Here is a 23,197-nt window from a genome sequence, read left to right on the forward strand (position 1 = left end):
GAGCCCGCGCCACAGCGCCCCCTGCAGGCGCGCGGGGATCATCGCCCCTGCCCGGCCCCCAGGAGCCACCAGCGCCCCCTGCCGGCTGTGACGGGAACTGCACCAAGGGGAAAGTACTCGACCGGGAGCGCTGAGCTGGGCTCCTGCTCTGCTCGGTGTTAGTGACACAGCGAGGGGGTTCTGTTTGCCTTGTTGTACACACTGGTAAAGAACTGCTATTCCTGTCCTCTGCCTTTCCCTGAGAGACCCTTAATTTCAAAATTATGCTCATTCAGAGGGAGGGGGTTTACATCTTCCGTTCCAAGGGAGGTGCCTACCTTCCCTAGGAGACACCTGTCTTTCAAACCAAGACAACCTTCTATGCAAAGCCAAGAGGTTATTTTCTAATCTGTGTCTTAAACTTTAGTCAACACACACAAGCTGTTACTCTGGTAGAAATTATGTGAGCACTGCAAGTTATCTGCTTTTTCTCAAGTAATTCGCTTTCATCAACCAAGTAAAACTGTTACACTTGCCTCTACCTGCCCCTTTCTCCTGCATACTGGCCCTTCTGATGACCCTGAGTCCTTTGGGTTCTGGCCTCAGTCTTTATCAAGAAGAAGAGATGATGGTCAGCCATCAGCACCTTGGTTCTATAATTCTGCTTCTTTTAATTTATTTTTATTTTTCAAGCTGCCTGTTATCTTTGAATCATCAAAGAGTTTGAGTAGGAGGGGACCTTCCAAAGGCCCTCTAGTTCAACTCCCTGCCATGGACACAGATATCCTACAGTAGATCAGGGTGCTCAGAGCCCTATCCAGCGTTACCTTGAATCTAAGTCCAGGGATGGGTCACCCTCCACCTCTCAGCAATCTGTGCCAATGTTTCACCACCCTCATTATAAAACAACTTCTTTCTAATATCTGATGTAAATTGACCCTCCATAATTTTAAAACCACTATCCCTTTTCTTATGTCAACAGTCTTACTAAAATGTTTGTTCCCATCTTCCTTATAGAAAGGTCACAATAAGGTCTCCCTGGAGCCTATTCTTCTTTAGGTCTTCAGGCTGAGCAATCCCAACACGCTTAGCCCATTTCCTTAGGAGAGGTGCTCCAATCCTCTGAGCATCTTCATGGACTCCTGTGGACTCACTGGGGCAGATTCACATCTTTGCTGTGCCGAGAGTCCAGGGCTGGAGGCAGCTCTGCAGGTGGTGTTTCACCAGAGTGGGGCAAAGGAGCAGAATCCCCTTCCTCCTCTGCTGCCCACTGTGCTTTGGATGCAGCCCAGGAACACAACTGAGCTGCTTGCACACGTGGCTAGGTCATGTGCAGCCTCCTGTCCATCAACACCCCCAAGTCTTTTCTCCTCTGGGCTGCTCTCAGTCCATGGTACTGACCTGACCAAGGAGCAGCACTTTGTACTTGGCCTTGTAGAACTTGATGAGATTCCCAAGGACCCACTTCCTGAGCTTATTCAGGTCCCTCTGGATGGCATTCTACCCTTCAGGCCTGTCAGCCTCATCACTCATTTATATTATATGAGTATAGATATATAGGTTTTATCTGTATTCACTGAATTACATTCAAGCTTGTGGATTTATTAAAAATTTGCCAAGATGAGTTTGGACTTTGTTTTAATGTGCATGGTCACTCAGTTTAATAGCAGAGCCCTTTTTCTGTAGTGGGCCATTGACTAAAGCATATTTGTACCCTGTTGTTAATGAGTGTATTAAAATAGTGTGCCTTAGGTGTGAATTGGAAAAGTGACCCAGTTCAAAGCACTGTTACATCTCTGGGACTCTGCTTGGCTGGCAGTTGTGAGTGGTGTTTTGACCTGTGTTTCCTTTGTAGTCTAGCACTGGGTGCTAGCATGGATCTTGCACTTCATTATATTTCATATCACCTTTTTTACATTCTTTTAAGTCCTGTGCAAAGTTATTGAATTTCATAGTTCGACTGTTTTCCTTATGGTGATATCTTATATTTCCAGATGGGTTCTTCACTGTCTTAGTATCTTATCTTTTCTGTTTCAGTGAAACTTTTCTTGCAGTGCTCTGGTGATTAATCCATACCTTTTTTTTAAACCCTTTGCTGCTTCTTCTGGCACTTTCCCTATCTGCTTCCCTCCTCTTAGATTCGTATTTTCCTCATGCAAATCCTAATAATTTTGTTTCAACACTCCTCCTGAAAATGTTCTCTTCTGATAGGCTGCTGCTTGCTTTTGATCCATGCAGAGATTGTGTCCATGTCAGAAGAATCAATCTGACCCAGGCATTCAGATGAGCTTTGTTAGATCCATTATTAGTCTGTGTTAACACAGAGCTCACTCAGGGTTTAGCTACAAGACTTGGCTTCTCTCCCCAGCAAACATGTGCAGTTGGTTTCTGCAGTGCCCTGAGTGCCTTTAATATGAGTCGAGTTAGTGTTATCGAAGAGGGCTGACTGACTGCTAGCAGTCACATGAATTCTTGAAAACAGCTTCTAGAACTTGTCTTCAGATTATTTTGGGTTACCTGGACTGGAAACAATCTGCTGGATTATTCCAGGGAAAACAACATACTCAGAGAAATGCAAACTTATTTTGATCAATTTATTCCAGTTACACTTACCCTCAGCAAGGAAACACATCAGTGGGGATTTAGAGGCCTTTATTTTAAAGACTGTTTGGCTTTTGTAGCACATTCCTATCAGTCATTACTGTGAAGTTAGGGGAGGTATAACAAAAGGCAATGCCAAAGACAGAAGTTCTGCATACCTTTGGTATCTGACTGGTTCAGACTGCACAAACTGAAGTACTGAAGTTTATTCAAAGGAATGCATCCTGCTGTTGATTGATGCATCAACTTGTGTTGATTTTTAGTGATGTTTTTACATAAGAATGCTGAACTAAAATTGTCTAAGGTCTGTGAGGAGCGTCTCTGAAAAGGTGTATTGAAAATGTTTTATTTTTGTCTCTTGCTTTCTAGATAGTACAGATTAGGACTTCCTGTGAGAAGAATTCTGGACAGAGAGATATATAAATCAAATTGTCTTTTCCTGCCTGGTATAAAACCTTGCCAGATGATAAGGAACACACTAGTTTAACAGTAGAATAAATTTTATTCCTCTGACAGCAGTGTCTTGATAAAAAGAAAAAGGGAAATCTTACCCAGGTGAAGTCACTGGCAGATATTGGCAGCATCCAGACTGTTCATCTATTGGTGCAAAAGTCATGGAACTGCTTCTGAGTGTCTGTAAGTTTTCTGATTTTCTTTAAGTCCTGCTATGTCCACAGATAATCACTGAGAGAGACTCAAAGATAATTTGAAAAAGCAGTGTCAAGTATTAGCTTGGGAGAGTGTATCTGCAGATGTTTTAAAATGGCTGTGGGGTTTATTTTGCACTGTGGAATCATAGAACTGTTACAGTTGGAAGGAACCTTTAAGCTCAGGGACACCAGGTTGCTCAAAGCCCTGTTCAGACTGGCCTTGGACACTTACAGAGATGTTGAGTCCACAGCCTCTCTGAGCAGCCTGTGCTAGGGCCTCATAGAGAAGAATTTCTCCCTAGTACCTTAATTAAACCTACCCCTCTTTAGCTTAAAGCCATTGCTCCTTGTCATACCACTCCATGTCCTTGGGAAAAGTCCGTCTCCAGCCTCCTTGTAAATTCCCTTTAGGTAATGAAAGGCTGTCCAAAGCCTTTTCTTCTCCAGGCTGAATAGCCACAGGTTTCTCAGTTTTTCTTCATAGGAGAGGAGCACCAGTGCTCTGATCAATATAGTGACCTCTTCTGGTCTCATTTCAACAGGCTGGGGACCCCAGAGCTGGAATTGTAAGGTATGTGGATGCCTGTGATGAAAACCAAACACAGAAAGTGTTGGTAGCCCTTTCAGCTTTCTGTGTGAGATGCTAACATGGTTATGTTCTAATTTTTAATGTATTTGTTATTTCCACTGAGAGTGGGAGAGATGTCAGTTACATGCCTGTTCACTTAGATTAAAGGTGAGAAAGGACTGTTAGTTTGTGTCTTTTAGCAAACCTTGCCCTCTCTGGGTCTATATGTTTGGCATGCTTAGCTAGATCATACAATTGTTAAGGCTGGAAAATGTATCACAATTCCAAGTGTGCTGAAATATTTCCAAGATTTTCCATGCTGGAAATAGAATCTGATGCTTGTCCTAAATTCTATTTCTTAGATTTCATCTTGCTACTTGTTATCACCAGCACCCTAAATACTTCCATTTCTTTTTTAGAAACTACAAGCATTGTTCGGTGTTTTGGAGTTCAAATATCTCTTTGCAAACAGCCCTGAAATGAAAATCCTTTTGGAAGTAACTCTCATCAGGACGAAGCTGCAAAGTAATTCATACTTTCCAAATACTTGGAAAGTACTATCATATGTTCCTCATCCTTTGGGGAAGCTGACTCTGTTTAGCTGTCACAGTCATTTTTTCATGAGCAAGTGCCTCCCGTTGTGATAACTGCTGTATTGCTTATCAGGGGCCTCTTCAATGCCAGTCATTATTAGTGTGAGCTTTACTCCATGGACCAACCTCAATACGGTGGATATTCTCCTCCCTGCTGTCATCCATCTCCCTGTCAATTTCCTGCTGGGTTTTTTCATTTGTGCCAAGATGGGCAAGGAGGTGGGATTTGGAGACACTCCAGCTTTATCAGTAGGAGCAGGTAAAAATGTTCAGTTACTGCATACAGGGAGAGGTGCTCTGGATCCAATTCCTATTCATCAAAACTGAGAGGGTGGTTGCATGCTCATTAATACCAGATCAGTGCACTGTGGATTGCCAAGCAGTGGGAAATTTGTCTGGTTAGGGTGGTGGGCCTGTGGCTGCTGAACACATTGAATGCACAGTCTGGCTTTTCTCTGGCTTTTTGGCAGCTATAAGAGGACAGACAGCACTTGGTTCAGAATGTAGCCTGCAAATGTAGTTAAATGGCGATCTTCTTTTTAACAGTTCTTAATTACAGCTGTTTTTAGTGCCTGAACAATGCACGGAGACATAGCTCTGGAACCTTTGATCCAGGGATTGGGAGGCTGAGAGCTGAATTTTTAGTAAAACTGAGACGTAGTTGTAGCTGTTGCTGAACTCACTTATAGAAATGTTGTCCCTGCCTTTGGTGGCTGTACAGTTGATGCTGATGCTTTGAAAAATCCAGGCTTGACTGTTCTCATGGCAGCTGTGCTCTCTGCAGGGATCATTAATGCATCCAACTGCAGGAGGAGCAGAAACATCTCCCAGTGGATGCACTTGTCATTGGCAGTGAAGGGCAATAAGGTCTGTGCTCAGACACTTCTAAATGATGAACAGCTGAGACCAGGTGATGGCTAAAATATCTCATGGGCCCCTCAGGTACCTGGTCTGCAGAATTTGGATGTCTTTTGTGGTGTTTCCTGTGGAGAAGCGGGCAAAGGCTAAAGCACCTTTTTGTTTTGGGGGAGTCAGGGTCAGTCTCTGCTCTGTTGGCCAAGTTGCCAGCTGTCAGACAGGTGTTGGTTGTTCCTTCTCCACTAGAAATGGGAAGCAGATGCATAATGATGGCTTTTAAGCTGAGCTGTGTTATAAACTGTTGTCTGGCTTTATAGATGGGATTATACAACAACTCATGATTTCAGTGGAAAATCTGAGAAGAAATGTGCAGTTCTTACAATTGCATCATCTCAATGCCTCATTATAGTTGGGTCCAAAATTTTATTTTAATTTTTACTTTCAGTGGACTTTTCTGCAAAGTCGGATAAAGTATAGAAAAGACAGGAATAGAAAAACCAGGAATATCTGTAAGAGAGAGGTCAGAAAACAGGTATACATCCTCTCAGTTTTATGACAGTTCCAGAATGGGAATAGAAGCTTGTTCATGCAGCTCCCTAAATGGTCACTTCCTTGTTTTTCACTGGTAAAGCAAGGCACCTAGGGATGTGGGGTTATACAGTGGTACCAACTCTTACAATACTGAATCTTGCAGGACTGTCCTGGATGTTGCCCAAGAATTTGCAAACCTGGCAATAAAAACACAGTACTGTCCTGTGAAGAAACCAGATGTGCCAGAGAATAGTGGTAAAGAGGACAAGAAACTTGCAAGCTGAGAGATGGGAAACAAGAGAGGGAAGATGAGATGGAGAGTGTAAATTGGGAGAGAGCAACATTTAACATTAATTTTACAATAAAATATTAAGTTTAAAGTGCTGTGCATTATCAAAAAACCCATAAGCAACTCCACAGTGAGCCTGTGGAGCTGAGGTGGTCTCCAAAGCAGGGTGCATGCGCATCAAAGTATGCATAAAACAGTCCACTGCAGTGTGAAAAAACACGGCTTCGTGCTATTAATAAATTTTTAAAACTGTGTTCGTTTCATCTCTAGCTTACAGTTTTTACATTTTCTGTATATGTTGCAAGTTGTATAATATGTTAGAATGGTGGTATTTTGGGAAGATTTTTTTCCCTGGTACTGTTTGCAATTGCTGTACATAGGACAGCTGTGGTGAATGGTCTTGCATCTAATTTTAGGGCTTAGAAATATGTGAACTACATGCCCTGTGGCAGAACCCTGGTAAGAGAAATAGGAGTCTTTGGGAGGAAAATAGATGATTATAAGCTAAGGGAAAGTCCTAGAGCTAGGAAAAAACGAAGAGGCAGTACAAACTGCTGACTTTGCAAAGTGCATATGAGGGGAAGGAGGTTGTGGCAGGTACCTTGGCTTAGCACGAAGGTTGTGGAGAGAGTGGATGCAGCAGGGCAGCGCTTAAGTAAATATCATTCTGGGGCATTTTGGGGTGGAGAGGGGGGGGTCAGCACAAGAAAACAAATAAAACCCAGTGCCCCCAGTCTCTCAGTCACAGCTGACAGCCTGTCTCTTGTCTTCCTGGGGTTCACACAAAATTAAAATGCAGAGACTGGGGAAAGCCTTTGGTTCCCAGGAGCAACTGCGTAAAATTAGGGTTATTGATACCACCAAAACCACTGGATAGCAGAGAGTGCTATCCAGAGCGTGACACCTACTCTTAGGACATCTATCCTAAGGAAGCAGATAGTGAAAGAGAATGAGGGGCTAAGGACTTGCTCACAGCAGAGCAAAGAAGGGATGCACATATAAGATGAAGCACCCAGGGTGCTGTATTTGCTGCTGTATGTAAAACATTTCAGTACTATGGATATTGATGACTTGGCATTTCTTGGCTTTCTTTGTTTCTGTTTTGTTTGTGCTGTCACATATGCAAACAAAGCAATGCAGTATTTTTATTCTATGTCAGTTCTCATGGCTGAGGTGTCAGGAGGAAAATATTAACTAAGGGAAGCAGAGAAAGAAGATGAAATTTCAAACTGCATTAATCTCCAAATCAGAAAACTATTTCCTTTGTGAGAATATGTATATTTCATATTATTAATATTGATTTTGATTAGGAGATCAGGGAATACAGTGTTTTAATAGGAAATTTTTTTTCAACTGGTATCTAAATGAACATGTGTGTATATATACCTAGAGAAATGAACTTCTGTGTGTTTATAAAATGTGATGTTATGAGCACTAGAAGCAGCAACTGCACATGGATCAGCCAAATCTGGAACTGCTTTCTTTGATAAACTGAGCTTTATCGGAGTGCATAAGTCCTTCAGTGTTGTGAATGGGGTAACTGCACTTTTGTCTAATACTGTCTTTGGGGTATTTTAAAGAAGCAGTGTATGAATTGGTGGCCCTCATATGGGCAGAAACATTTTTTTGTAAAAACCAGTTCCCTCTATACAAAAATGCTGTATGTATGTGTGATATACAGTCTTGCACCAATTTGCATGGAATAGTTTTTCCACTTTTAAGGAGCTAATCAGATAGTTTTTGAAAATTAGGATAATGGTACTTTAGAGGTGAGAGCTGTGCATCAGCAGTGGATGACTATTAAACAAGACATGATGTTCTGATGGTCTACTTAGAAGGTTGGCAGAAAACAGCACAGGACACGATGGCGTATTTGTATGCTTCTGTCAGCTTTTAGTGTTCAAATGGCTGTTTAATCACATTCTGACCAAGTCAGATTGCACGCAAAATTGCTCCCTTAATTTTCAGCCATAGTTCCTCATGTAATTTGCAGGCTGCAGTTGTATTTGAATTTATGTGAATTTCTATTAACATACATTCGTATTGGTGTGCAAGTGTCCACAAATACTACAAGCTAACTTTCTGTATACAGTTGACCTGAAGTAGGCACATGTCTCATTAAAACTCGTACAGAATGTGATTTCAGTAACATCACACTCTTGGAAGTAACATTAAAGTCTCAGCTGCAGGGGTTTCAGAATTCTGAGTCACTTTAATTCTAACAGTTCAGCTGTTTGTGTAGACTTTGTTGGCTTTAAAAATCAAATTACTAATAGCTCAAACAATGCCTGTGTGAGCTTCTCTGAGGTCTCTATAGATGTCACAAGATAAAATTACACAGGGAAGAGCACAGACTGCCAAGAAAACCCAGGCTTGGCCCTAACCAGGAGCTTAAATCCATAGAAGTGTTGGCAACAGCCTTCACTCTATGAAAATCTAGGGCATCCTTGTCTATCGAAATCTGGGTTGTGGCCTTGTAGCCAGACAAATTCTATTGCCTTTTCCAATAGCAGCACAGATTCTGAAATAATTCTGCGAGGACAAGGGCTTGTCAGATCTCAGTTGTCAGGTTTTGCCTGAAGTTTTGTTCTGCTCTTTTAACTCTTACAGCAGTTGTCTGAAAGAGTGATAGGTGTTACCTAACCAATTTTAGCTTTAGCTTTCTGTTGCATGGTTGTGTCATTTAATGCCAATTTTTATAATAGTCTTCATCAGTTTCTCAGTCTAATGGGCAGAACTAACAAGTCTCTATTCTTTTGGAAATGAACTCTCTGAATGGCAGCATGGAGAACAACAGACATGGGATAATAGCAGAGGCTTGAAAACTGTGAACACAGGGTAGTACCAGAGCCAATCAAGCTACACCCACCCACCTCATCCATCGGGGGGTGCTGGGTAGAGTAAAGAGGAATAAGCTCTCCCCATCAGCCCTGGTGCCCTTCTCTTGGAGAAAAGCTGTAGCCAGGGGCAATTTACCATAACCTTCTCTCCTATTCCAGACTAAGCAGAGTTCATGGAGGAGTCTGTGAGTAGCATAACAGTACAGAGAAGGGAGAGATATTACAAGGTCTGTAAATTCAGAAATGTTTTTTAATTGTTGGCAGTATTTTTTTACAGTAATAAAAAGAATTGGATTAATAAGATCTTTTTTTAAGACTGTTGTATTATAACAATACATTATTAAATTCTTTACTTTCCATCCAGTAGTGTTTGTGAGGCCCTCATAAACTGCATGAGCTGTGCTACAGTACAGTACAGAAGTGGGCACACTGGGACTATGGGGGTTATACTTGGCTTCCCTTGGCTGCATAATGGACACAGAAATTAAAAAAAAGAGGAAAGCCAACATTTTTTTTCCCACTACTGTTAAAGAGAGCTTCTGCTGAGGTGTTTTGTATGAGGGAAAAGATCAGGTATGCTAGAAAGCTAGAAATCCTTTGTCTGTCTTGGCAATGGATGAAGGTGGAGGTTTATAAACCAAGTGAACTGACAAAAGATCCCAGTAAGATTGAGCTTGCCAGGTTTGCAGGAGCATGAGTCTGTGCAGTCCTTATGTGTCCCTGACAGCTCCATTGCCAACATGAATACCAGAATATAACAGGAGCAAGGGGCCCTGCCCCTGGACCTCATTGCCGAAGGCTGCGCTGTGGTGAGGCAGTTGTTTGTTTACTTTCATAATATTACAGCTTGCAATCAATACTCACACAGTTTGCTGGGCCCTGAGGGGACAAAATGAATGGGTTTTTTCTTTCTATCTGGAGTCCACTAGCTTGTGCCTATTACATGACTAGTTTTTAAAATAGCTTACCATGATTTCAAGAGGAAATTTCCAATGCAGAATTCATCCCCTGGAAAAAAAAAACCAAAAACGTTGGAAATAAATAGAAACATATTAATCACCTGATTTTAATCCCCTTACCCTGTCTAGCATTGCTGGGCTCTGTTCCTTCCCGTGCTCATCTCAACATTTCTGCCTGTTGATCTTTATACTGTGAACTGTGTTAGCACCCTCCAAAAGTGTTGGCTTCCTAAGTTGTCAGAACAGTAGTGGAAGGACAGAGGGTTGGAAATTCACTCACAGATACCCATCTGAGGCCTGAGAGTAGCTGGCACTTAGCAGAAGCTTCATCCTTGCACTTAAATGTGTGGATAAGGGCTTACTTGGACTTAGGCTCATCAGATATGGCATATAAGAACACCATGCAGCATATATTTTTGAAATACATTTTCAATATTGGGATTCCCAAAATTAGTTCTGTGCAGAGCTGTGAAGCTCCATTATAAATAAAAAATATTTCTATTTCTTGCTAACACATAAGCAGCCAGTTGTTTTTTTTAATAGCTCAAGAGGTTTCAGTAGGATGGTTGGCTAAGGAGGTTTTGTAAAGAAAAAAACAGGGTGAGTTTTCTGAAGTAAAGTACAAATTTTCTGAGTGAGAAAAATGTCTTTGAATATTTTTTCTTATATTACAGTATTGTAATAATTTTTAAATAATATTAAAATATCTTGTGCGAAACTGATTTTTTGGGAGGGTAAGAGTGCAGTGTTTTCAACAGTCTATTGTATTGATGGACAAAATTTTCAGTTTCGTGGTTTTGCATCACGGGGAAAAGCTGTGGTCTGTTTTCCTCCTCTGCCGCCTGTCCCATAGGAGTTTTTCTGTAGCTCATCCAATTTTCTTCTCATTTGAACCATTACATTGTTGTCTTCTGTTTTCTTGAAGTTTTCTTTTGCTTTCTTCTTTTCCTTCAGTGTCTCCCTCCTTTTTTTCATCAGTTAAGAACCTGAGGTGGAGGCTGCTGGTTTTCTCCTGTTGAAATTATTCAGTTTCCTCAATGCCTGCTGGTGCTTTGCGTAGAGTCGCCAAGTGGAATGGAATTGGTTTCAGAGAGTGAAATTGGGTCACGGGCCTTTCATGATGGTATCCCAAATACCAGGGAGATCACTGGTTTCCAGCCAGAGTCTTAGAAAAGTGTCAGAAATGGTGTTTGTTTTTTGTTTTTTTTTTGTTTTGTTTTGTTTTTTTGTTTTTTATGACTTATGCAAATGAGACACTGAACATAGAATACAATAGTTTACAGATGGTGATTTAACAGTACCTGTATCTCAAGCCCATGATTAATTTAGTCAATCAGCTGCAGTTCTGGATCTCAACTATGTTACTTTTGGAACAACAGCCTGCTATGTTTTCATTAAACAAATCATGTAACTCATCTCTGTAATTCAGAATCCTTTAATACAGAAAAAGTTACTTCAATGCTCACCACACCTGCCATTTTGTTGCTCTAAATACCCTTGAAGATAGTTTGGAGTTTTAACCAATCAGAAGTTAAAGAAATAGCCAATGCCTTTTGTATTTGTCTAGTAAAGATCACAAGGTAAAATAATTAGTTTAATTAGTCTAAATCAAAATCACTCAGGTGCATGGGTGGAGACCAGAAATAGCCTATCTTTTTCCCACAAGTGTTTTATTTAGATTCACTTCAAAGTTTGAAAGGCTGGAATAAGAGCTAAAACAGTTAGCTTTTTTGACTTAGAGGAGAGTTAGGAGCAGGACTGTCTTAGAATGCTGTGGATAAATTTAGTGGGTTTTGGGTTTTTTTCCAGAGGCTGCTTGTTGTTTTTTAAAGAACTCCCTAATGAATCTCATATGAAAGATTCCTTGTTCATTTATCATGTACCACTAATCCTTTTGCAAGAAACAGAGGAGCATTGTCAGCTATAGCACACCACAGCAGGTAAAATCTTTTATTCATATGGTTTTGCTGATGTGACACCACATGTAGGTGGGTTTCATTCAAACCAACACAAAGTAAGTGATAAAATGAAAAATTTCAGAAGGAATTCAGTGCCTCACCAAATGGAGCAGACTGACCATGACAACACTTTGAGACCTGCTGAACAAGGAGAGGTTCTTGGGTTTGAGAGGGTACAAAATAGGGCTTGTGACCAAGTTGTTTGCCTTTCTGGATATTCACATGCATACACCTGCTATTCACACAGATATGTTTGGGTTCTATTTGACATCTAGGAAATTCTGGCCAAGTGGTGTAAATTAAAATTCTGTTGACAGAAGCTGTGTTGTAGAGATTTCACTTTCCTCCCCACAGTGAGAAGTTGTTACAAGGCCTCTGCTGTGCTGACATAACACTTGAACTCTCTTGAAGATGTAAGTGGTGCAGAGTCCTTGTCAATCTGCCTGTCAATAGACTTTGTACTGTTGCTTATCACTCAGTCATGGGACATTTTCTACATGAAGCTGGTAGCAAGGGAGAACAACCCTAACAGGATTCTTGAAATCTGAGGCATCGCTTTCTTGTAGGTATCTATTTTGACCAGGGATTCAGCAGCACATTTTTAAGTGAATGAATTTAGGAATCATGGTAGTTATTAATGTAGCTTTCTTCATAACCAGGTGGGTTTTGTACTAAGAGTTATTACAGATATGCTTATATATTAGTTATATTCAGATACGCTGAACTATATTACTTCAGTATCACTGTTTGCCATAATAAAATTATTTTCTATGTTGAATGCTGAATGTGAAGATGTGACTTCTGCTAGGAGAAAAGGATCAGAATTCTCATCAGACAAAATGCTCTGCCTTAAATCCTGCAAAATGGTTTTTCTGTAATGGTGGACATGTGTGGGTTTATTTTCTGTATTGTTTGTATTCCTTTCCTTGCTGCTATTAGTGATACGTAATTAATTTCCTGTCCAGGAGTCTGTGGAGACATCTGTGAGGAGCACTTTTACTGACAGGGCAATTTATTTGAATGGCATAGCTATTGAATGGTACAGTTGTCCCAGCAAAAACCAGGAAAAGTTCTAATAAATTTTATTCTGGGGTGAGATCTAGATTAAGTAAACTGAGCTTCTGCTTTACCAGTTGTCTCCGAACTAGGACACCAGTTCATTTCCTCTTATCAGTGTTCTGGCCAAGTGGGACATCGGGCTGCTTACCCTGGAGACAGCCACCAGCCAAGGTCTGAAACTTAGCATACCACTTTTATTTATGATCATTTGTTTGTGATCAGCCACCAGACAATTCCACAGTTAACAGCTGGAGATCAGGTGTGACTCAGGCACTCAGGTTTGGATAAACATTTTCTCCAGTCGGTTACTGGTCAAGTGGCCATGGTGTTGGTGGCTCTCAGTTCTCAGTCAGTCGGTAAAGGGCTCTTTGGTGATGTAACCAAGTGTCTTCCCTCTTTCCCATTGTATGTAGGACACAGTTCCTCAAGGGCAACATGATCCAACATGATTTCTCATTTGTAGGTAAAAATTAGTGTCTTGTGGGCCACTGAGATAGCAAACTGAGTACTAGTTGTCTGGTACCTTCTAATTGTTGCAGCCATTATGTTACTTTCCTAATTTTACTGTTTTCATGCAAGTGGTCTGCATTGTTTGAGTGCAAGGCAGAGAAACAGATCTTATGCCACAAAGCCATTTGTGCTTTTTGTCACATGGTTTGGCTTTTGGAGTGATTCATGCCGCCACTGAGGTTTCAATTACTTCGAAAACAGCAAGGAAGTCTGTACTTGGAATACACTGACTGCCTTTTGCAGTAAAGTCTTAGCTTTTATTCCTTCAGCCCTTTTTTGTGCATTGGTTTGGTTTATGTGGAAGAGAACTCTGGGGAAGACATTTTAATCATCTATTGTCCTGTTGAAACTGTTCAGAATTACAGGCATACTGATGCGGAGGTTGCACTGGGATAATGTGGTGTCTTTGGACATGCCAGGTGAAGTCACAAAGAGAGAATGTGAGGCTGTCACATCTCAGTCCTTGATGCTTGTTCAGTCCTTGTTCTGTAAGGCTGCAGTGTGTGTTCTGCTGGTTCCAGCAGCAAGCAGTCAGGAAACCTGTATTCCTAAAATGTACTGTGAGGGCTTTGTGGTTCTTGTTCAGGAATTAGCAAGCACTTGACAGGAGTCTAAGAATAGTGTGTCTTTCTTCAGCCTATACATTGAATAATTGTGTGATGTTTGGCAAATTGCTTCAACTGTTTCCCCCCCACAGGAAATAGAGGATCCTGCTTTACACTGAGATCTATAAGAGATAGTATAATATATAGTGATTATACAGTTCTTTGCCAAAGCTTGGATAATCATTGTTAGCAGCAGCATTAATTTTGTTTCCTTAATTGAATGGGGGTTTGACATATGCAATTTTTGTTTCATTTGGGCAAACTGATAGCTGATGGAATGGTGCAGAGGTTTTGGTGATGTTTTTTACTTGTAAGCAGAATTCTTATTTTAATGAGCGTAAAGAGCTTTATAATTTGAAACCAGTTGCCAACAGAGGTTTGCAAATTGTTAACAGAAGGTTTAAGTAATTTACATAAGGAAGTGATGATATTTCAGGTATCTTTTAGATTGTTAGTGTTCCTTCTAATGTAATATTTACACCTTCTTTTGGAACAGTGTTAGCTGCTGAAACGACTGTGAAACTAAGAGACAGAAATCCTTTTTTTTTTTTTTTTTTTTATTTGCATCACATCCTGGTACCAAATAACCAGTGGTTACCCTCCTCACCTCTGCTCAGAGAAGATTTGGGATTCTGCTGTGAGGTGGTGTCGCTGCTGCTGTGGTTTGTGCAGCAGCTCCTGGATTTCAGGCTGGTGGTCTCTTGAGCTGCTGCAGAACAAATATGCATTGATTCTGATTAACTGAAGCATACTTGAAAACTATGATGAACAGGGCCTGTCTCAATTGTTGATATGAGTATTTCCCACAGATGCCTTCATACAGTGATGTAGCAATATGTGAAATGCATTGTTTATCTTCTCTTCCTACCTGTGCAGGACATGGCTTAAGAAACATAGGTTTGACCACTGTCTCCAGAGGAACAGACCCCAAGTTAAGTGGTTTGATGTCTGATCACACACAACAACAGTTGAATTTACTGTGTCTGCTGCAGGAACTTACACTATAAAGGCTCAGTGAATGCTAGTTTGTCCTAGATAGGTCCTTCTTGCTGTCTGCTACATGCTCACATAAAAGCTGTAGTGATTTACCAAAATAGAGTATTGGTCTAGTACTGATACTCAACTGTGACGGACAAAAGACTCTCTAACAATTTAAAGTTACAAAGGGTATGTTTATTCAGCGCTGGGCAGCAGTGTGGGGTAGCCCCCTAATACGCACTGCGAAATTACAGGTGGTCACAGAGTCTATTTATTGACAAAAGGTTTACATAAATACATATTCATAATACCAGCCCCTCCCATCCCCTGCTTCCCATGGTAATTAGCTTGAATTAAGCATGCGTGGTTGGCTTCTTGAATTAAGTCTGGGGTCGTTTTTGTGGGGAGGGGTCTTAAAAGGAGGAAGTAAGGCGAGTCTTCCTCACCCTGACCTTTTCTATTAAAGATAATACAAATGGCTTTTGGGGCAACTCCAGTTTTACAAAGAATGAGTTTCTGGTTGCAATTGTTTGTGTTCTTTGCACCTAACTACTAGTTTCATCCTTTCCTATTGCAAGCACAGCTAAGCAAAATAAATTGACAGGCAATCAATTATTTAAGTTTCAGATAACTATCTCAAGCCCAGTTTCTTCTAACTTTTAACTAAAATCCTAATTTCTTTAAGATTAGTGTTTTAGTAGAACATACCTGAATGGGGCATTCTAAAAGCATTTCTCCTGGATGAATCCCTGTGGCAAGAAAATCTCTTCAGCTTGAATTGTCTTTTTCTTTGCTGTCCTTTTCATTCAGTTTTCAATTCACTTATTTATATTCTCTGTCTCCCCTTGTTCTCCCAGGAGATACCAGACAATAGCCTCCTATGCTGTAGATATGGGGCTTTCTGAAAATACACAGGTAAATTGAGCAAGATGAAAACTAATTTTCATTAATTCATAAATGTTGCATTATACAATTATATATATTGTTTTAGGAGTGGAAGTACCTCGTAATACCAGAGCTTCAGATTATTAATATTCCCTCTACAGTGGTCTCTAATTAGTTAGAATAGGTTTGACTAGTTCTACTCTCATACTGTGATAACATACCAGGCCTGAAAAGGTCACAGCTACTGGGATCTAAAAAGACTGTTACAAGTTTGCTCACATGAGTTCCTTAGCAATTCAGTCAAGTTGATAAAAATAGAAATAATGAATGGAGAAGGCTTATGCTGATATTATAGCTTTCATTTGCCACTGCTTTGGTCAGAAGCTTTGCACTCTGAAAATTTGTTCAATATGAAAAAAATCTTCATGGATTGGAGAATAAGACTTTTACTAAAACTTCTTTTACATCTTATAATGATTTTTTGAGCAAAACTGGGTTACCTCCGGCTGCTATGCAGGCTGAAGCACCTGGGGTTTGCTGTAGTCTATGTTTTGCTTGTCAGTATCCCTAGAGGACTCATTGCCAGCTGAAGAGAGACAAAAGACGGTACTCCCACCAAGACTACACCTTTACTTCCCTCTATTCTTTTGTTGAGTAACCTGATGAAAAGACCAGCTATGACAAGCACTGGCTAGTTGAGAGTCAGGGAATTAGCTGATCACACAACCATTTGGTCTCTTGCTACTTAAGCCTGACACGAATGTACGGTCACATAGGAGAGAAGCTGGCATGTAAAAAGCTTTCCCATAGGCAGTGCAGTTTTTTAAACCTATGGTGCACAATGGGCTTAAAGGAACAGGCATAGTGATAAACGTCTGTAACATCAGGGGTCTCTTAATGTTAAATCAGACAATTTAACCTTCAGTTAAATTGCTAGTCTGTTTGCAGCTTTGTTCAGTTGCTTTCAGTCATGTGTTGTGAAAGGTTTTTAAATTCTTGGATTGCCTTGCAGCCCTCTGCTTTGGTTAGGAGCGCACATCAGTTGGAACTGAAGGCATTGCTTGGGGTTACAGTATAGTAGTATGGGAAATCTTGGTTATTCCTAACCTTTGCATGGCAAAGGATTAATGAAGGGGCTGAGGTGTTAAGATGTCCTTTCTAAGCCATTTTGAAAACTGGATTTGCAAAGTTACTGACAATGTATCTCCAGGTACATAAAAGTTTCATTTAATAATGCTCTGTAAGCTACTCTGACTCTTTAACCTGCTATTCCACCAGGTTCTGTGTGTTTGCCAAGTTACAAAGCCAAGATCTTGGGGTATTAAAAGTGCTGTTAAAAAATGAATTGGTGAATTTTTTGGTGATCCAAATGGGGTTAGATTACCTTGTCTTTTTTTTAACTAACCTCTGAGATAAACCCCATTTTACCCAGTAAGTAAAGCTGAAGTCTGTTTGGAAAACAAGGTGTTTTGAGAATATTTGTATTCTAGAATGGTGTAAGATGTGAGTGTTTGAGGCACATCACAGGTGGCATTCCTGACTATTTTGTTTGCCCTGAAACTGCATTTCTCAATGGTTAGCAGTTCAGAAGCTGTCCTTGACACAGAATGTGGCCTCACTTGGCCTCACTGGAGTCACGGTAGCTCTACTGTACCTAAATCTGTCATATATACATTGTGTATTTTACAACACTGGGTCAAACTGAAGAGCTGAGATAAGGAATACATTAAGTGGTTCATAGGTGGTGAGACAAGAGCCTGCATCACGGTGCAGGTGGCAAGCACTGGCAGCTGATCAAGCTGGTCCATCCTAACCTCGGATGAACTCACTTGTGCTGATCATGGTATATCTCCCAGTAACCCTACTGAGAGCTGGTGAGAAAGCAGTGGCCTCTTTGTGAACCTCACAGGCTCCGTATGCCAAGGCCTGAATTGCCACTCTGATGCCAGTGAGGTCAAAGAGTCACGGGAAGATGCTGTGCAAAGCATCCTCTGCAAAATACATCAGCTTCCACCTCCTTCCTCCTCTGGCCCTGACACATAGAGGTGTTTGTCATCAGAGCAGAGTTTCTTTGTGAGTGTTGGAAGTGAGGCTGGTCCCACCTAAATCTGTGCTCTTGCTTGATGTGCTCAAGTTAAAATTGATAGCAGAGGATTTTGATTCTCTCCTGTATCCCATACTTTGTGCAGTCCTGCACCTGGCAGTCTGGGCTACACACTGCTTTTCCAGCTCTACCTTCCTTCCTTCCTACTCTGTAACTCTCTTTTAAAGCATTTAAACCAGACCTAGATTCTTGATCTGTTGCCTCATGTATGCAGAAAAAGACACACTGTCAATAAAATTTCTTTGCTAGTTCTTCTTTTCTCTGCTTTTTCTACTTTTCATGCAAAAGAGTTTCTTAGCACAGTGTTATAAGGTTATGTTAATTAGAATGGCCCAAAGTAATGCTAAGTGGGTAGAGTTTGGTGTGTTAATGTATGAATTTGTATTGGGACAAAAAGTCTCTACAAAAAGGGCCCAGGTCTTCATTGTGTTTTGTTGCATTTGCTTGTTGCAGGTGGTGAGTTTTTGTGCAAAACACATGCCGTCATCTTGAGCAGATTTAGGCAGAAAACATTATGGTCATGTATGTGTACAGTCAGTGTTCTGTAAGCATGTCACTTGAATTGCAAGTTTACAAGTCAATTACAAAAATATCCTGGTTTAAAGCACCCTTTGGGCAGTTCAGTGGGCTGAAAACATGCTTTTACAATTCTGAGGAAGAATATTTTGCATGGGAGTGGATTGTAGTTAAGGAAAACAATTATGTTGCTCATCACCCTTTGATCTGTATATGGTGTATCTTGTAACTTACATCTGTCTCTTCTTTTGTGTTGCAAAGGGAGAGCTTCCTCAAGGTATTTTGTACACAGTTAGACCTTGATGTTCTTTGTAGTCTGTGTCCTTGGTCTGTTAGGTCAGCGCTCTGTGTTACGAACCTCATTTTGGAGTTTGTAAAAACGTGAAGTATACTGAAATACCTCTGTCTTTTCTTTTTCAGGATATAAAGTTTTGAACAGTGCCTCCCCAACAAGTGTGATGAGAAATGGCTTTAGGAAACAATACCCAGAGAAGTTATTCCATCATCCCCTGCTTCATCTTTGTTGAGGTGAGTGCAGCATTCAGTTGCCAAGCCTACATAGAAGGCGGCTCTTTCCTGAAGGAATTAAGTAATTTGTTAGCCATTTTATTTGTAGCAAAGGATGTTGTCTGAGTTGATCACATAGATATCCATCTTCATACTTACTGCCATCAGATCCCACTGAAAAAAGTCCTGCATGAGTTATCCGGATCTCAGGTACAAGCATGCAAGAACAAGTTGAGACAGTGTGTACCCAAGACTTCTCGTCTGGTTTCCTGGCTAGTCCTGTGATACTTGGCAGGGAATGGGCAGTACTTGTAGGTGTAGGTCAGCAGCAGGTGATTGCTCATCTTCCCAATCTTTCCTCAGACCTCTCTCCATCTTGGTGCTGCACAGGGACTAAAACTCATTCAAGGAAATTTCTAATTTCACAGTCGATGGTTCATGGGCTTGGGAAACACTCAGCTCTGATTTCAGTTCAGTTGGAACACAAAAGGTAGATGAGGCGTGCCTGACCTTTAGTGTGATGAAGAAGCTTAGCTAGAACAAGGGCTGAGAATTCTTTGGCAGTGCATCTACAGTTAATACTCCATGTCTTTGTTAAAGGCAGTTGGTGTGGTGGGTTTTTTAATTATTATTTAATTATTTTAATCCATACAGATGGCAGTTTGTGGTTCTTCTTTAACTTAGCCTAACACTGATAGACTGGCGAACACTGATTATTCAAATCCATGATTGTTCAGCTGGTGCTTGTAAGGCTTTTCAGTTTTCCTGGCAAGGGAAGCAACTCTCTTTCCAGGGAGGATGAAAGCTTCCATCAGTTTTAGATGGTAAAAAGGAGAGAACTGCTTGTAAATAACCAACTTCAGAGCCACCTGTCTGATGTAGCTTGGATGTAATGCTCACTCTTGGGCCAGAGTTCTGAGGCAACTTGAACTCTTCCCTAAGATAGTGCCAGAACTGTCAAAGGATTAATTGTTGTTCTGATGGAGACAATGTACTGCTTTATTCTAACAGCTAGAGAAAGAAAGGGTAAAAAAGAGGGAAAAGCAGAGATGAGGTCAGAAAAGTACCCAATAAAAAACGATCAGGAATGGGATGTCTCAAATTTATTGCTTAAACAAGCATCTCTGAAGACTTAGTTCTCTAAAGAAATGAATGATGGGCCTGGTTGGCAACTTATGACAGTCACATAAATTGTTTCTTCTGCAGACAAGACTGATAGGAGGATTTTTTGCTCCATAAATGTACATTCCTTGTCCTTTCATATAATTGATTTCTGATTAAAACACAACATTAAATTAAAAACAAGTCAAAACCAGGGAGGTCGTCTCTGAAAAGATGTTCTCTCTGCTGCGTTTGATAAAAACGTTCTTCCTTCCTCTCTTTGTCCACAGTACAGATTTTTAATGTAGTACTACTGGGACTACAAATTCATAGACTTCTGTCAAGCATTGTGGCATTAAACAACAGGAAATCTAATTTCCTGCTGGGAGTGCAGAGATGATTGATAGTAGCCATTCCATCTGAAAAGTCCCTGTAAATCCTAAGGCACACTGGAGGTGTTGTTCTTCCCCCAGTGCTCTGTTTTTGAGACTAAAGTAACTGCTTTTTTTTTTTCAGACAAGCTACCCCAGACACCAAGGCCTGTGCTGGATTACCTGGGTTAGGACAGACTCTATTTTTGTTGCTTTGAAGCAACCATAAGAATTGATTAGCAGTGTGACACCTTGGTGCTGCTGTGAAAAGCAGGACTGCTAAAAATAATGTTGCCTGCTTTCCTGACAATGTTTTTCTGTGGGAAAACAATCCAGCAGCAGCCATGCTAGGAGATCATGATAGGAATAGAGATAGTCAGTAAAAATTATCATAGGCATGTTCCCCAGAGTGTGCTGCCTCCCTCACTGGAATCTTGTCCTCCAATTAAGTTTTGAGATATTTGCACTTAGGAAAATAATGCTAAGCCTTGATTGTCATGTCAGTTGCCTGGCCATTAGGTATTTGCGAACTCCATTTTCTGCAGTGTGCCTTCATGAAATTGTGGTGGCAGAGGTAGAAATGAGGTTGGACACTTTAAATACCATCATGCTTCAGTCTGTAAAAATATGACACAGTTTTAGCCATTACTCTAATTTCCATTTTTTTCCCATTTCATTTTCCTCCCACTGAACTAACTTGTAGCAGTTATTATGGAGCCTGACCTGAAGATGAATGGCTCATTATAAAAACTTAAACCCTGTGCCTGACTCTATAAATTCCTTTTTATGTTCAAAATAAAAAAAGTTTTAGTAGTAAAGTGATAACATGTGATGTCTAATCTAAAGTGACAGAAATGTTTAATCAACATTTTCATTCCCTAATTGGAAATACAATGTCACATTATGAGTGGATTAAAAGACTAAGCAGGGAATCATTAAACTAATTTTGATCCACTTATTAAATCTGAGTCTCTCTCCCAAATAATGCAGGCAGCTTTCTGGATGACTCTTTATTATATTATAAGAGGTGTCATTACAGTATGGCATTTGTTACCAAATGTCTGTGAAGATTTGGTGCAGTTCATTTTGTTAAACAATTGACTAGGATGTGCAGGAGACTCATTCTCCTTTACCCTGACCTCCTTTGCAGACAGCATCCTGAAAGAAGCCTTCAGGAGGCTGTCTCCCAACCTTGGTTTCCATTAGACAGATGTTAAATAGGAAAGATGCCCTACTCCATAGCTTCCAGAGCCTTTTGGAGTCAGTGATGGACCCAGAGCACACAGCAAAGGCTGCAGAGCTGCTTTGGATATGCCCTGGATCTAGCCCAGCAAATGCCAATAGTGCACAGCAGCCTGTGTGAGGATTTATTGAAGGCCAGAACTCATCACTATAGGGGTTGCACTGATAGGAGCCAAGCATGAGAGAAAGCAGAAGAAACAGTGTGGCATGACAGGAGGAATATTCTCACATTCTTCCTTTTCCCTTGCAATGGCGTTTGTTTGCCAAAGCTCTTTGTGGGGCATCTCCTCGCTTGTTCAACAGCTGGGACAGAGCGCTGTCAAAAACATTTGTGACAACATTCCAGCATAGCTATGCCATTATTTTGCTGTCCCACTTTGTAAAGTTTCATCAAGGGAATGTTGTGTTATGTCCTGTGAGAAATGGCATTGACTTAAAAAAATTTCAAAGGTTTATTAAAATCCTTAACAAAATACAATGAAAGACAGAATAAGGAAAAATTACAGTGTTGGGAGCATAGGACTAAACAGCCATGTGCTCATCTACAAATGTATACTCTGCTTTTTATACTCTTGGCCCTTCTTAAAGTCTTATCAGTCAGCTATTTCTTTGCTGTGTATTGGTGAAAGCTGCTTTTTTGCAACTTGATTGGAGGTCAGGTGTTGTCATGTCCTAGTAACAAGCCTTCCCTCTTCCCAAAGTGCCCTATGCAAAGGGCACAGGTTAATCACACAGGGGAGAAGAAAGACTATGGGGAGAACAGAGGACATCTAAGTAATAAATCACAATAAAACTTTCTTTAACATATACATAATATTCATCTCTTAATTGCGAGAGCCAGCCATTAAATTACTAAACTATAACACTTCCATGAGCCATCTAGTGTGTACTGGTTGAAGGTGGGGAAAGGTACAATCACAACTGGCCGATGTGTTTTGTACATGAAAGTACAGCCAGTTTTCTGCAGGTGAGGAAACAAATTGTCAGCACAGCTGAGCTCCCTTGTGTCTGGACAGTGCCAGGGATAGAAGTGGGAGAAATGCAATGCCTAGCAAATCCCAGTCCTCTCCCTGTGGGATTGGTGAACTATCCTGAGGTCTTCCTTCCAGTACTATTTTCCATGCTCTGTGCTTTTGCCCTCTCTTTGTTCCTCTCATTTTAGCAGTCAGCTTTCTTTGAGAAAACTCTGGCTACGAGTGTGTAGGAGAGAGTTCAGTATGTCTTTGAGTTTGGTAGGTCAGAGTGTTGTCCTTGCTTTTGCAGCCTTTGATGCTTATCCTTAGTGACAGGAAGTGCAAGGCGATATGATAATTGCATTTAGCAAATAGATTTGGAAGGAAAGTTTCATACTGTGAGTAAACAGCATCCTCACAACTACACATGACTTCAGGGGGAAGGCGTGAGAGCAACTTTAGAGCCATTGTGTCTGTTTGAATAGTGGTTTTTGAAGAAGCAGTATCTTTTTCTTCCTGCAAAGAAAACCCTCTTCTCAA

The 23,197-nt window shown here is 40.7% G+C and overlaps 1 protein-coding gene across 2 annotated transcripts in view; it reads left to right on the forward strand.

Moving 5' to 3' along the window:
• The window catches only part of PLPPR1 (phospholipid phosphatase related 1), a 124,696-nt gene that overhangs the window by 43,975 nt on the left and 57,524 nt on the right, over positions 1-23,197 (forward strand). Inside the window, exons 2-3 of one of the 2 annotated variants that reach the window (XM_033086562.1) lie at positions 15,836-15,893; positions 18,904-19,011. In XM_033086562.1, coding sequence (XP_032942453.1) covers positions 18,949-19,011 — 63 coding nt within the window. In that variant the 5' untranslated portion in view covers positions 15,836-15,893; positions 18,904-18,948. The remainder of the gene's footprint in view (positions 1-15,835; positions 15,894-18,903; positions 19,012-23,197) is intronic. The other variant, XM_033086561.1, reaches the window with a different exon arrangement.

Source organism: Catharus ustulatus (genome assembly GCF_009819885.2).
Source record: "Catharus ustulatus isolate bCatUst1 chromosome Z unlocalized genomic scaffold, bCatUst1.pri.v2 scaffold_29_arrow_ctg1, whole genome shotgun sequence".
NCBI classification, from domain to species: Eukaryota; Metazoa; Chordata; class Aves; order Passeriformes; family Turdidae; genus Catharus; species Catharus ustulatus.